At 37.1% G+C, this 15908-nt stretch overlaps 1 protein-coding gene across 1 annotated transcript in view; it reads left to right on the top strand.

The window, feature by feature from the left end:
- The window catches only part of C2H1orf141 (chromosome 2 C1orf141 homolog), a 75424-nt gene extending 60937 nt beyond the window's left edge, over positions 1 to 14487 (top strand). The window contains exons 5-7 of the mRNA XM_058681110.1: positions 10411 to 10480; positions 11988 to 12171; positions 13918 to 14487. Of these exons, the coding sequence (XP_058537093.1) occupies positions 10411 to 10480; positions 11988 to 12171; positions 13918 to 14487 (824 nt within the window). The remainder of the gene's footprint in view (positions 1 to 10410; positions 10481 to 11987; positions 12172 to 13917) is intronic.
- The last annotated feature ends 1421 nt before the right edge of the window (positions 14488 to 15908 follow it).

Raw genomic sequence — 15908 nt, 5'->3', positions numbered from 1 at the left:
TTGGGAATCCATCTTTGATTTGGAAATAGAGATACATACTGCATTGTATCTTTGCATCTGGATATGATAGTCTTTGTTACACAAGTAACTAGATATTCCCTTAAATGAAAAGTCATAAAACAAAATCCATAACAGGAAGAAAAATAGAAAATTTACAACAACATGAAGTTAAATAAAATTCTACTGAATAACTAATGCGTGGCTAAAGAAATGAAAAAAAAAAACCTTCTTTAAGCAAACAATGCTATTGTATGACCCAGGTGTCACTGAATTAATGAGAGAAAAACCTTTTTGATGAAATAAAAATAAAAGCAAAAATAGCAAAACCCATAAGATGTAGCAAAAACAATATTGAAAAGGACATTTATAACATGAGATGCTTACAAAAAATCAAAATATCTCAAATAAATTATGTAATAGTGCAACTCAAGGACTTATTAAAAAAGAAAAAATGAACAAAAAGCAAGAATGGCAAAAATCACAGCAAAAATAAATGAAACTGAAAACAAAAAACATATCGATTTCAACAAGAGGCATTTATTAAGGAGATGGACAAAACATGCTTTTAGTCAGATTAGCAAAGAAAAGCAAGAGAGAAAAACCAAGTAAAATTAGAGGTGAAAAAGAGAAACATCCTAAGAAATTAGTAAGGTGGTCTCTTCTTGCTGCATGGATCCTTCGATCATTATGTGGTGTCTTTCTTCTTCCCTTGAAATATTTTTCACATCAAAGTCTGTCTTGTCTGAAATAAGAAAGGCTACACCAGCTCATTTTTCTTTTCCATTAGCCTGGGATATCTTTTGTAATAGCAGCCCAAACAAAATTTAAAAGATACTGAATTTTCATTTGCTCTTATTTAAGAACAAAGCTGTGGGTTACTTTGTTTATAGGATGCTACCATTAACTTTTGCAGAGTTGCAATACTGGCTATCTGAGCCTCTGAGTTCTCAATCAACTAGCTCTGCCTTAGGGTAGGACGGCAGAGGAAGCAGGTTGTCGTGTAGTTTTCATTCCAGACCCTAAAATGAGAACAGTTTTTTTTTTCTGGGGAAACAAAACCCACACTGAGGTGGCCAGTTAGCTTAGCAGCTGCAGCTGGTTAAGATGCCCTGCTTTCATCAGAGATCCAAACCTGAGGCTAGCTCCTGACTAACTTCCTGCTAATGCGAACACTGCAAGTCTGTGCTATTGGCTCAAGAAATTGGGCTGCTGCCATTCATGAGAGAGACCCAGATTGAATTCCTGGCTCTGGGTGTCTGCCTGGCATAGAGAGGCATTATGGGAATGAGCAGAGGGTAGGAGCTCTCTGCCACTTTGCTTCTCAAATAGCTGTTTAATACCTCCCACACTAGTAGGAGGTGTTTTTGTTTTGTTTTGTTTTGTTTTAAAACCTGAATTCGATGAAATATGGCCTGTGCCTTTGCATGTGGGTAGGGTAGCTGCTAGAAAGTGGAGGAAATTGCAACTGGTTTAAAAAGCCCAAAGTCAGACTTCCAGTTGGCTTATTTCTTCACAACTTTCATCTTGATAGTACAGGTTTCATTCTTTTTTTTAAAAAAAGTTATTTTCAGCAGCTCTCATCCAGTATTTTTAATGTTTTTAATTATTTTTGGACTTTCGGAAATTTGCTGAAATCTCTTGTAATTGCTGAATCTCTCTTTGACTAACGCATACATATCCATGAACATCTCTATTCTCTATTGCAGGTTGATTCTTTTTGTATTTGTTTGCTATAATTGTGAAGCAATTTCAGCATCACATGGCTATAAACAGCATAATTTCTTTAACTAGATTTTCTGTTCCTGACACATTGTGAATTTACCTTACTTTTTTATTAATCATAGTTGTAACATCAACTTTAAAGCATACTCATTTCAATATAGAGGATTTCAGGATTAATCTCATCTGGCTGTTTTTTCGATTTTAGAAATATTTTTTTATTTGAAAGGTAAAGTTAGAGAAACAGAGAGACCTTCCATCCACTGGTTCACTCTAGAGAAAGTCACGAGGGTCAGGGCTGAGCCAGGAACTCCTTCTGCTTTGTGGATAGTTGGCACTCAAACACTTGTAATATCTTCCACTGCTTCTCCTGGGCCATTAGCAATGAGCTAGGTCAGAAATGGAATAACCAGGACATGAGCTGGCACCCACATTGGATGCTGGCATCGCAGGAAGCTGCTTAACTCACTAATCCACGGCATTGGTCCCCAATTGTTTTGCTATTAAAACTAAGTTGTGTTTTTATATTCCTGGCTGTTATATGTTGAGTTTGATCTTGGACATCATGACTTGTTATGTACTGGAGAATCCAGGGTCTGTTCTAGTCCTACAGAGTTTATCTGTTTATAGCAATCAAGAAGAATGAATTAAAACACAAGGTGACTCTCAAACAATAGTTCAAATTTTAGTTGCATGATGATATCCTCAGTGGCCGCTTAGAGTTTTCCCTAAACATCCACGGTTCATAGGTCAGCCAAAACTCTGGACTGGAAGACACCTCCATACAGAAGTTCCTCCTAAAAGAGCTCCCATACACAGAAGATGTAAGATGGCCCTCTTCCTTTCAGCACATTTTCTTCTGCTTTTGAGTTTTGGTCACCCTGAACTCTGTCCTTTGTTCTTCCACTAAGAATAATCTGGGTTTCTTATCAGTGTTTTAGATGCCCCTTGCAATGCCAACCTCAGCCTGTACACTCAGGGTTGCAGCTATTGAAATTATTGTTTTTCTCCTTTTGGATATTTTAGGTGATGAAACACAAAATATTCATTAGAAAATGTTCAATCATGGATTACTATTTTTTAGCCACTGTAAAATGAGCATTAAATACAGTGTTGATTTTACTATTTTAGTTTGGCTTTGTGGAAAATCTTGAAGGCATAAGTGAGATTTGTTTTTATATTTCTTTTGAAACATTCTTTTCAGATTTTTGTATTAAGGAGATCACAGCTGAATGGTACTATTACTTCTTAACTTACTCAACAATACATCCATGGGATATATTTATTGCATGGAAATTTGAAAGAACTGATCCATTATTTTAAGTCTGGCTACTCTTTAAAACTACAATTTTTAAAAAAGATTTATTCAATTTTTTATTACAAAGTCAGATGTACAGAGAGGAGGAGAGACAGAGAGGAAAAACATCTGTCCAATGGCTCACTCCTCAAGTGAGTGCAACTGCCGGTTCTGTGCCGATCCGAAGCTGGGAACCAGGAACCTCTTCCGGGCCTCCCACGTGGGTACAGGGTCCCAAGGCTTTGGGCCGTCCTCAACTGCTTTCCCAGGCCACAAGCAGGGAGCTGGATGGGAAGTGGAGCTGCCGGGATTAGAACCAGCGCCCATATGGGATCCTGACACATTCAAGGCGAGGACGTTAGCCAATACGCCATTGCGCCGGGCCCAAAACTATCATTTTTAAAAAGGTGATCATTTACAACTCCTTTAGGAACCATCAGTATGTTCAAATTTTCTATTAGTTTTCAAGATAGTTTGATGGTTTTTCTTTGTGATCAAATTGTTGTTTTACTCTAAGGCCACCATAATGTAATACTCCCTGAATAATTCTCATGTATTTACTGTATTGATTGCTGTGGCTCTTGGTGATACTGCGTAATAGTGGCTACTAGTATTGATTCATGTTCATCGCATCAATAAAATTGTGAGGCTTTTTTGTTGGTTAGATTTTTGTCATATTCAATATTTTCATTTTATGTTATCCAAGACTAAACATACTCTTTGTCTTATGTGAAAAATGTTGCAGGTCCTAAACAATTATTTATTTGGTTTGTTGATCAAGAATCACAAATCATGGAGTTGACTTTCTTATACTTATGCACATTTTGGCTATCAAGATTTGTGTATTTTTATAAAAAAAACACAAGGGCCTAATCTGAGATTGTAACCTTGGAGAATCTGGGCAATTGTTTTCCTCAATTTCTCTCCCTTTAATCAGAATAAGTTTCCTGTGCATATTTTATGTTAGCGTCAGTAAAGGAAGGAAGACCCTTTCTTCGGAATTTGAATTTTAGATTTTCCCTGCACTTGGTTATTTTTATTATTATTATTCTAATTGGAAATGCAGATATACAGAGAGAAGGAAATAGAGAAAGAATTGTTCTCTGCCTTACCACCCAAATGGCCACAACAGCCAGAGCTGAGCCGATCTAAGGCCAGGAGCCAGGAGCTTTTTCCAAGTCTCCCACATGGGTGCAGGGTCCCAAGACTTTGGGCCATCCTTGACTGCTTTGCAGGTCACAGACAGGGAGCTGGATGAGAGATGGAGTAGCTGCTAATGAACTGGCCCCTATGGATCCTGGCAGATACAAGACAAGGATTCAGTCACTGGGCTATCGCACTGGTCCCCTGCACTTGGAGAAATAAATTGTATGTGAATATAAAGGTTGTGTTTCAGATAAAAAGAAAATGCAATTTAATAAAAAGTGAGTATAGGCAACTTTTTAAACATGTATAGGTTACAGATATTCTATTGAGGTGCCAGTGCAGTGGCTCAACAGCCTAATCCTCTGCCATCATCAAATATGGGCACCAATTCATGTCCCAGCAACTCCACTTCAGATCCAATTCCCTACTTCTTATCACCTAGGGTGTGCAGTAGCAGGAAGCTGGAACAGGAAGTGACGCTAGGGTTTGAACCTAGGAACTACAACATGGAATGCAATCGTTCCAAACGGCATCTTAACTGCTGTGACAACTATTTGCCCCTTCTACTCTGCAGGTTTGCTTTTTTATCCTTAAAGTAGTAGTGATAATGTCCACGTTATAGGGATGTTTGAGAATAAAGTAAAGCATTCTTGAAAATATTAAATGAACAAGAAAACCGTTATCATCAATAGATATCCAAATGTGAATTATCAAGTACAAATGATTTATAAATATATACCCAGAAAGAAAGAGTTTCTATTATGGTTTCTCTTTTTTCCTCATGTTTAACTGTAAAATGCACAACCCTTCCATATTCTGTATCCACAGCCTCCACAATCCGGTGGAAGATCCTTAGGTTCTGCAATCTTGTCTCCTGTACTCAGCACTCCAGCTAACGCCTCTGAAAGGCAGCAAGGCTCTACTTCATGTTCAGGTATTGCCATTGTTTATATTGAAATAACTGAAAGTTAATTGCATCCAATGTAGGATATAAACTTGAAGAGTATCTTTAATCAAGTACTATTTTTGATTATACTACCTTATGTTATTAAAATAGCTGAAGACTATTTAAAAACTTGTAAAGTCCAAATTATGTAACATGGCACATAAAATCTTACCAAGTTTTCTTTTTTTAAAAGTTATATTTATTTTTTCTTTTTTAAAATTTATTCATTAATTACATTGTATTATGTGACACAGTTTCATAGGTACTGGGATTCTCCCCACCCCTCCCCAAACCCTCCACCCATGGTGGATTCCTCCACCTTGTTGCATAACCACAGTTCAAGTTCAGTTGAGATTCCCTCATTGCAAAGCTACATTTATTTATTTGATAGGCAGAGTTACAGACAGAAGGAGAGAGAGAGATAAAGAGAGAGTGAGAGGGAGAGATTAAAAGAAAGAGTGAGAGAGAGATTCTCCAGCCCCGGTTCACTCTTCAAATGGCCAGAATGGCCAAGTCTGGACCAGACCAAAGCCAGAATCCAGGAGCTTCTTCCTGTCCCCCATGGGGGTGACAGGGGCCCAGGCACTTGATCCATCCTCTGCTACTTTCCCAGGCACATTAGCAGAGAGCTAAATTGGAAGTGCAACAGCTGGGACACAAAGCAATGTGCATGGAGACACCAGCGTCAAAGGTGACGACTGGGCCAAATGAAAGTCAGGAGCCTGGCACTCCGTCCACGTCTCCCATGTGGATAGCAGAGTCCCAAGTACTTGGGCTATTATCTGCTGCTTTCCCAGTTACAGCACATGGGAGTGGAATCAGAGTATGCCAACTGGGACCTGAACTGGCATTCCAATATATCCAATACAACTGGATGGATGCCACATGTAGTGGTTTAACACACTGTCACAATGCCAGCCCCTCCAGTCTTCCACTAAAGCTGTCTGTGCACATTGCATTGATTCTAGTCCTATTTAACATGCTATTTCCAATATGTGTGAGTTGATCTAGATTCTCTTCTGTGCCCAAAACATATTTCTCTCCTATCAATATTTACTGGGAGAAAGTTTGTCTCAAGTTAAAGAAAATCCAATAGCATGTAGTTTAAATATTGGAAGTATTTATTATCTCAGATAAAAATAAATGTACCAGTGAGACAGTTCTAAAGTTTATCAATTCATGGGCTAAATGATATCATCAAATATCTAGTTCCCCCATATTTCCTCAACTGTCTTACCATCTTAGCAAGTGATTATTTCTCCTTCTATTCTTGCTTTATAACAAGGTGACATCCCAGATGACAGCATTTAACCATAACTAGACCAATGAATCATCATGGGCTTATCTCAGTGTTTCCAATTTTCCACACTCTCCACAGTAATAGTTTTATATAATATAGTAATCTGTCTTATCCATCTTCCTATCAAACATCTTGTTTAAGATTCAACTTCTTAGAATTCTAGTTACCTTTCTTTCTCTCTGGTAGTTAAACAGGATTTCAATATTTTGGTGGGGTTTTTAAAGCCACTATTACTAAGGATCCAGGTGATACCCTCTAATATATTATATTTTGTTATATAGAATGCTAGTCAAGCGACACTAAACTGATTTCATAAAGTGTGGATGGGTTGTAGCTCATATTTTGAAAAACAAAGGCTTAGAAGTATAGGATTTATTTCCTCAAATTGAGAAGAGCCCCAGTTTCCTTTGAAGGATATAGTTGCTCAAAGGACAAGATTAGAGTCTGTGAGGAAAGGGACAAAGTGGACTTGCCAAGTTATACTATACTAATAGTTTTACCTAAATGTGACATATTTGCTGACGTGTAACTTTGAGAGCTCTGTCAGGATATTGTGCATTTTCAGCGAAGTAAAGCTTTCTTTAAAAGGTTTATAAAACTTTGCTTTTATTTCATTTGAACAGCAGATGGACAAAGAGACAGCAAGGCTTAGCTTCATCCTCTGACTCAGTACCTGAATGTCCTTAAAGGTCAGGCTGAGTCAGATCAAAACCAAGAAACCAGAATTCATTCTGGGGCTCCCATGCGAGCAGCAGGGACTCAAATACTTGAGCATTCACCTGCTGCCTCCCAGGAATTGATGGTGAGAAACTAGAATTAGGAATGGAGTAGAACTCAAACCCAGACACTCTGATATGGCATGCTGATACCCTAAGCAGTGTTAACCCTTGTGCCAAATGCCTTATTCCATATTCTCTCTCTACAGAAACATTTTATACTTCTTTTATCAGGGCCCCAAGTTAAAACTTTTGGGAGGGTTTGGCATGATAGCATAGTAGTTTAAGTCCTCGCCTTGAATGCTCCGGGATCCCATATGGGCGCTGGTTCTAATCCCGGCAGCTCCACTTCCCATCCAGCTCCCTGCTTGTGGCCTGGGAAAGCAGTTGAGGATGGCTCAAAGCTTTGGGACACTGCACGCATGTGGGAGACCTGGAACAGCTCCTGGCTCCTGGTTCCTGGCTCCTGGCTTTGGATTGGCTTATGTCCAGCCGTTGTGGCCTCTTGGGGAGTGAACCATCGGACAGAAGACCTTCCTCTCTGTCTCTCCTCCTCTCTGTATGTCTGCCTTTCCAATAAAAATAAATAAATCTTAAAATAAAACTTTGGGGAAAGTTTGCAACATAAATGAACATTTATCTCCATCAAAGTGAAAAATGAAATACAAAAAATAAATATTAAAAAAGTCATTAAAACAACATAAGACGTTTGATCCCAAACTGAAAGACAGCCTTTCATGCATTACAATGTGAGGCAACTTAAATTAATATACCAGAAGTATGTATAACCTTATTTCCTGGGAGAAATCAATAACATTGAAAGAGCTGGGCGAAGATATTCTGAAACATATTCTGAAATATCTGTATGAATTACCTTCCTACACAGACATACTCAACTTACAGTTAGCAAACTTCCCCTTGGGATTAATTTCCTATTGCAAGTCAACAGCATCCGAAGTCTGTGTTCGCAGTATTTCGAAAGAAATAGGATGGTTACAACCAGTCAATTCTTCCTCTGTCTTCATATATACTCAAAGTTAGGGTAAAATCTCTCAGCGTGGATTTACAAGATCTAAAAGTGAAGGTTGGTGATAGAAAAGAAAAAGGTATAATTTTGCAGGGTGGGCATTTGACAGAACAGTTAAAATTTAAAGCAATACGGCCTGCTTTCCCAGTCCATACTGCATGGGACACCCACATGCGTCACAATGCCTGTGGTTGGGTACTTGCCCTGCTCCAAATCCCAGCTTGCTGTCAGTGCACACACTGGCAAGAGGCAGGTGATGGCTGAGATAGCTGAGTCCCTGCCACTCAGGTGAGAGTGAGTTTCTAGCTCCTGGCTTTGGACACATTCAACACTAGCTGGTTTAAGCATCTGCAGGGTGAACTAGCAAACGGAAAATCTTTGTGTGTGTGTCTGTGTGTGTGTGTGTTTGCCTTTCAAAGTGAATTAAATAAAAACAAGGTCATTTCCTATTAATCATTTTTGGAAATGTGAAATAAAGATAATGGGGTAAGGAAAATATCAGGATTCCATCCAACAGCCCATGAATCATGAGTTTGTTTGTTTTCGACTAAACTCCTCCCCAAATGACTGGCTTATCCATGAGAGTCTTTTTTTAAAAAAATAGATCTCAGATAACATTTTACAGGTGAGCAGTCAAGAGTACACATCACCACTGCCGCCTTAGAGTCTTGAAAAGATTTCACAGCATAGTATTCAGCACACAACATAACATTTTCCCATGACAATTCAGAGCACCTCCTTACCAGCCTAGCCAGAAAGCTGAATGCCTGAACGAATTCACAGAATAAGGTAACAACATACAGATTTAATTTCTTTCTTTGAAGGATTTTTTTTATTATTATTGGAAAAATAGATTTACAAAGAGAAGGACAGAGAGATCTTCCATTTGCCGGTTCACTCCCCAATGGCTGCAACAGTGAGCTGAACCCATCCGAAGCCAAGAGCCAGGAGCTTCTGCCATGCCTCCTACACAGGTGCATGGGGCCAAGGCTTTGGGCCGTCCTCCACTGCCTTCCCAGGCCACAAGCAGGGAGCTGGATAGGAACTAGAACAGCTGAGACACAAACCAGCATCTACATGGGATGCTGATGCTTGCAGACAAAGGACTAGCCAATTGAGCCATCATGTCAGCCCCTAAAATTAATTTTTAAAAGTTGAATTTAGCAACATTCAAAAGAAAAGCATCCAAAGAAAATTTGTGTTGAGTTGGTGTGAAGTTTCTCCAAGATCCTCCACAAAGGATGTGTCAAATAATTCTTGATCTTTTAGTGCTCTCCCAGACTACACAATACACCTCCTGCTCACTCAAATACCAACAAGACACACCACTGTCTTGCTTCTGTTTGCCTTCACAGTTTGAGAGTATTTGTGAGATAGTACTAGAGACAAAATTGTTTTTAAAGTCACAGGTATTGTCAACACAGAACATTAAATTGTGTGACTAACAGCAACAAATACTGGAAACATGGAAACCTGCTCAGAAGTGAAGCAGCCAGGACTTGAACTGACACCCTGATGTGTGAGTAGCAGGTGTCTCAAGAGGCAGCTTAATGCACTGCAGCACAATGTCAATCTCTTTACTGTATGTGTGTTCTTATCAATTACCCTCAGTAGCTGAAATATGCTTTAATCCATTAGAATTTTTATCTTATCTCTTCAAGCATATGTTCTTTATCATTTTCTCAATGTTTTTCTTCCAGAATTCTTAGATAACTGATAAAATCTTTTAAGTTTAACCTTTCATGATTTTTAGTGATTTCTGTGCATATCTAGTGTTTCTGTTGGTATTTTCATTCAATGTATTGATTCTGGGAGGCTGTTTCCCCAGCTGCTTGCCTTTCTGCCTTAACCTCAAATATATCTTCCTGTGGGAGATGCCCTCTATAGCTATTATAAGTGAAGCAGCACATTCATATTCTTTCATAATACTTACAAAAATTTGGGATTACTTTCTATATGCGTTTATTTGTTGGTTCACTTGATTATTGACTGACTTCTTCCTCTGGAATACAGGTTTCCAACCAGTGTACTGAGGTTATGAGTGTGCTAAAATATTGACTGTATAACCCTTGAGTCTGCTCTGTGACCGCTTTGGTAAACTGTCACAAGTAGACTCAACATTTATCTTATCCCAGGTCTATGCAAATAATATCAGCTGGAATGTTTGCTATGAAATAGAAGATGCTGGAAAGTATTTTAGATATTTTCAAAATGTCATAATACATACATATCCTCTATGAAAATCTTTTTCAGTTTCAGCACAAATTGAAAATAAAACTAGCAAATCATTGGATTCTCTAGACCATTTAGAAGATGATATCAACAAAAGGTAACTTATTTTACAATTTTTAAGGAACACATTAGATTCTTAGGATCACAGCAAATGCAAGATAACTAACATAATTCTCATGTTAACATGATACTAAAACAAAGAAAACTGATCCAAGATACTTCATAGGCAGAAAAGTTTTGCTCTGATGAGTCATGCTTCTAACAGTGGGAGTTCTCTTTATTTTATAAGAGGCCAGAATTTATTCCTCCTGCTGATTATTAACATTTAGTCTCAAGAAACAATCCAATTAGTAGTTCAAGACTGTTTCGGGCTCGGCAGCGTGGCCTAGTGGTTAAGGTCCTCGCCTTGATCCCATATGGCTGCTGGTTCTAATCCCAGCAGCTCCACTTCCTCTCTATCTATCCTCCTCTCAGTATATCTGACTTTGTAATTAAAAATAAAATAAATCTTTAAAAAAAAAAAAAAAGACTGTTTCGTCAGTAGGTGTCAGATCCAGATCTTGAACACACTAAATGGAGAGAAGGACATGGAAAAATAAGTAGAGAGAACACAATTATGTTTTTGGAGTAGAGGCAAAAATTTATAGTATGACAGAACTGTGAAAAAATTGGTTCTTAATTTTTATATGAAGGTATGATCTTTCCCATGAGCCCATTAATCTCTGCAAAATGGGGAGAAATATTAATCCAGTGTGTTGTAGATTTTGCAGTAATAATGAACAACCTATTGAGGTTTAACTCAGTCCTTCTGTTTCTTTCTGAGAATGTACCAGAGTGTGTGAGTGAAGGGTGCCCTGGACTTTGTGGCTGAGGGTCACAGCTGGCACTCTTGTGCTGTTTCCAGAGTTGGTGACTACAGCTCTTTTCCCTAAGCATCCTGTGGCTGCTGACATCTGGGCTCCAGGAACTCATAGTCTTTTCTATGTGAGCTTGCTGGAGTACACCCTCAACTGCTAGTGCAGAAGATCCCTCTGAGCCTGTCCTCTCCTGTCCTACATCCTCATTCGACAACACATTGCACACTCTACTCATGCCAACTATTTGCTGGAGGTTCCTTCTCCCCTGCAATGACAAGTCGCTTGGAGAAGCCTCAACTCCCCGTCCATGCCGCACATATAGCTAGGGAGATCTGGAAGGAAATCCATGATTTCGCCTTCCTAAATGCACCATTCCATCCTCTTCACAAAACTGGAGTCACTTTGAGTTCTTGTAAAGTTTCTCCCAGGTCCTCCACAAAGAATATGTCAAATAATTCTTAACATTTTAGTGCTCTTCTCAGACTACCCAATATACCTCCTGCTCACTCAAAAAAACACCAACAAGGCACACACAGCACTGCCTTGCTTCTATCCCAGTTTTTGCTGTTTTCTCACAGAAGGTAGGCAAGAACGAACGGCCTTCACCGTTTGAGAGTATTTGGGAGAGGGTTTGGTGATGTTGGCAGTGATTTCTAGAGACAGAGGGAGGCAGAGGGATGGAGCTTGATTGGTAGGATGAAGTCAGCACTAGAAACGTTTTCCCAAATTTGTTTTCATTTTCAGAAGAAAAGCTTATCCACAGATGAATGGTTCTAACATAAAAGAAAATAAATCTACCAGAAATCACCAATTAAGTGATTATTATTCACTAAAAAAGAAAACCTTGGTACCTTTATGCTTTGAGGATGAACTGAAAAATCCAAATGCCAAGATAATCATTAGTCCCACAAAGAGAGAACCTTTCCACACGGTAATAAAATATCTATTGTTTTTAGTGAATGTACTTACTAACATTGACTTGGAGGAATATCACATATATGACCAGAATTTTTAAGAAATTTATTTAAACTCTTAGGTTCACATACCAACACATAAATTGTTAATATTCTTTTCTAGAACCACCGTCAAGTCTGGGAATTCCTGGAAATCTTGTTTGTCTTAATGAAGAATGCTTTATCAAATTTGATTGACTGTAGCAGACATGCAAAATAAATAGTCATTTAAAAACTGACGGAATCATGTGTTGATTTTCCTAGCCGTTATTTTAGCTGTTCTGACCAGAATATATGTTTATATAAGGCTATTTGGGAGCCCGCAGGGCATCTAGCAAGACTAGGGAGGCAAACTAGCTTCAGGGATCAATTGCAGTCTCAGCCTGATCTTCTCAGTTTCACACCGTCTGACGTTAGGCAACAGAGGCACTTTCCAAGACTTTTTGACCAGGCTGATGTTCAAAGCCGGACAGCGCTTCCAGCACCCTCCACAGCCTTCGCAGTGGTTTCATGTAACAGAGTTGCTTCTTCTGAATTGAAGACTGTGGTAGGTGTGTGTGATTGGCAGAGCCTGGATCACCCAAAGAAGCCGGCAAAGGCAGTTTCTGCCTAAAACATCAGACTTACAAATTTGTAAAATGGGAAATGGTCTAGGACGTGGATAAGTTCAAAAATCTGCCAACACTGCACGACTGTGGTTCAAGAGGCAATACTGGTACACAATTCATTTCAAAACTAAATCTTTTGCTAGACTTTTAATAATCACAGGCATTACTTTGTCTTTTACACTAAGTGCACTCAAATGTTAAGACTAAATTTTTATTTCATTAACTTCGTTTGTAAATAAAATAATTATTTACTGAGAATTTTATTTTTAGAAAATTAAACTTTAATTTATTTAAAAATTTTTTAATATGAAAAGCAGATTTTATGAATTCATATGTAAAAAGACAGCCGTATTTTTTTCTCCAATCTTCCTCAATTCCTCTCCTTTCTTTTCTTTGATTTTTAAAAAGACAAATTTTAATTCATTTTGTAATCACAGGCTTAATTGATCATTAATCATAATACTCAACAAGTAAAAATTTTAAACCAAATATTGATAACACATATTTTTAAACAGTTTCTTTGAAATTCATTTGTTTTTTGCTTAGTGCAGAAAATAGAGATTGTAAAAAGAAATAAATGAGTATAGGAAAAAAAATCAAAGATTGGCTCAAACAGATTTTTGTGTCAAACTATTACTTTGGTTATTTCACAATTACCAACCACATTTTATGAGTCAAGTATTATGGTGTTAGTGTGCAATAATAAGTAAACATTGTAGAGATAATTTTGAATTTTTTGAATTATGTACCAGAGTATCATGATATTATAACTTTAGCTTATAATCAGTTATGTCTCTTTTAATTCTTTATTCAATACATTTTTAGATATTCTTTTTTAGATTTCTATAGCATGGAAATCTAAGAAATTCAAAGCAATGTTCCATCTTACCCACTATCTTACTTTGCAGTTACAAAATTTGAAACATTTAAGAATTATAGTTATTTCTTCTTATCCCATTTTATTTCAAAAAGAATTAAATAAGGCCAAAGATTTGGATTTTATCCTTACATGTCATAAAATATTAAGAGGAAAAGAAAGTATATTACATATAATGTTTAATATATATTTCTTGCCTCAATAGATTTATACCAAGTATTCTTTTCTTCAATTCACAGGAACAAAGTGAAACAAATCCTATCATTTTTCATGACACAAGAAATATACAGATGTCACTTTTGACCAAAAATAGACTTTCTCCCTACCCTTTGGACAATGAAGAAGACTTTTTTTTACGTAAAAGAACAAATTTTGTTTTAGAGAGAAATTGTGACATTCTCAAATCTTTAGTTAGTGGGCAGTCTATCACTCTTTGCAAGCCCCGCAAAACTACAGCTACAGCGTGGAAGAAAGAGAAATGCTTCATGCCTTTTGAAACAGGCAATGGGGCCATAAAGGAGAAATTAAAGGAGAAAGCTAACTATCAGAAATTAGAAAACGGGTCTTGCAAGAAATCCGCACAGACTTCTTCCAGCCTAGCCAAAAGAATTGCAGATTACCTGGATAAAACCATTCCTCAAGAAGTGAGTACTCACACTGACACATGTGACCAAATGTCCTCCCCACACAAACTCAGTACCTCACCTGTCAGATGCTACTCAAAGTCTGTCAAAAATACACTCAAAGTACACAAATCAACTAATGTAACACCACTGGATGATTTGTTAACCTTGCCAAGTGAAAATTAATTGCCTCATAAAGCACCACTTATACAGCAAGTTAGGGATAAAAAAAAACCAATAATCATTTCAAGTTTATAGAAGAACTTATTCAGACAAAAATGTTCTAATGGATATTATAAGAAAGGCCCACAAATTAGAGTTAACACATCAACAGTGATCAGTTCAAGAACAAGCAAACATTGTAGTAAATAAGAAGACAAAATTAAGAAGTAGTTACCAACAAGATGAACTAGTTCATAGCTGCTATTTCAGTTGGCCTGATCAATCAGTAGCATTCCTGCAATAAATTCTGACTTGGTGAGAAGCTTGACATAAGCTGACTGGAAATTTACTGTGAAAAGTCAAATAGTTGATTATCAATGTAGCAGACTTACTATTCAGTTAATGAACATGGAGTTAATCATATACCTGAGATTTCCATAATCATGGGGAAATAGTATTACATTAGCAATTTAAGCAATCCAACATTTTATAGATAGCTTTTATAGTTAATGTTGGAAATTCATCATAAAATTTTTTTTCAAATATAACTTTTTGATGAATCAATAATTTAAATTTATAACATTTAGTAACCAAAATAATTTTGTGGCAAATCCTGTAAGTGGTGAATATTTTAAACTATACTTTTACATTGCTATTTTATTGTCTCCAATTAACACATATAGTATAAAAGTAAAATTCAATAAACAAGTTATATATTAATAGCTCATTTACCATCCATTTGCTTGGAATTCAGAACGTATTTCACTTACAACTAGACTAGGAGTGATATATTGATATTAACCTATGGAAGCTTACTAAACTTACAAATTTATTCCATAGATTATGTGAAAACAGTAAGAAGCAATACTTTTATAATTCCAATAATTTTAAAACAGTAATTATAAAACTTAGTAAGAAAATTATTTTTGACTTTTAGCACTAGAGAAGTAGTTTGGATTAGAAGGATTTAAATGAAGGGAGGTCTTTGAAATTTGATAGAAAAACTGGTTTGGGTGCTATTTCTATTTCAAACCTGAGACTTTCTCTATTGTGTGTCATTAATGTATTCATAGGCATCTGTTCACCAGATTCAGACAAACTTTGACAAGTGCAAGTTTCTGAAAACATTAAGATCATACCACTGGACAAGGCAAGCAGTCCCAGAAGGTCAATGAAGAAACTAATTGTTCACAAAACAGCTAACCTAATGTCCAGCAGAATCAATTGACTACTAGTGAGAGCGTTGTCAGATTTTCTGGCTAAGTCAGCCAATACAGTAATTATTAACACAAGCAATCTGAATTAACTCCATAAGATTGATCCAAATGCAATTGCCTAAAATAATCTATTTAGCATACAGCAATACACAGAACTTGAGAAGCAAAACTGATATTTAAAAGATAGTAAGTTTAGTATGAGACATGAAGAGATGAGGCCTGGATGGC

The sequence above is a fragment of the Ochotona princeps genome, chromosome 2 (assembly GCF_030435755.1).
Source record: "Ochotona princeps isolate mOchPri1 chromosome 2, mOchPri1.hap1, whole genome shotgun sequence".
Classification (NCBI taxonomy): Eukaryota; Metazoa; Chordata; class Mammalia; order Lagomorpha; family Ochotonidae; genus Ochotona; species Ochotona princeps.
The sequence above is the reverse complement of the archived record's forward strand: the minus strand, read 5'-3'. Positions and strand labels throughout refer to the sequence as shown.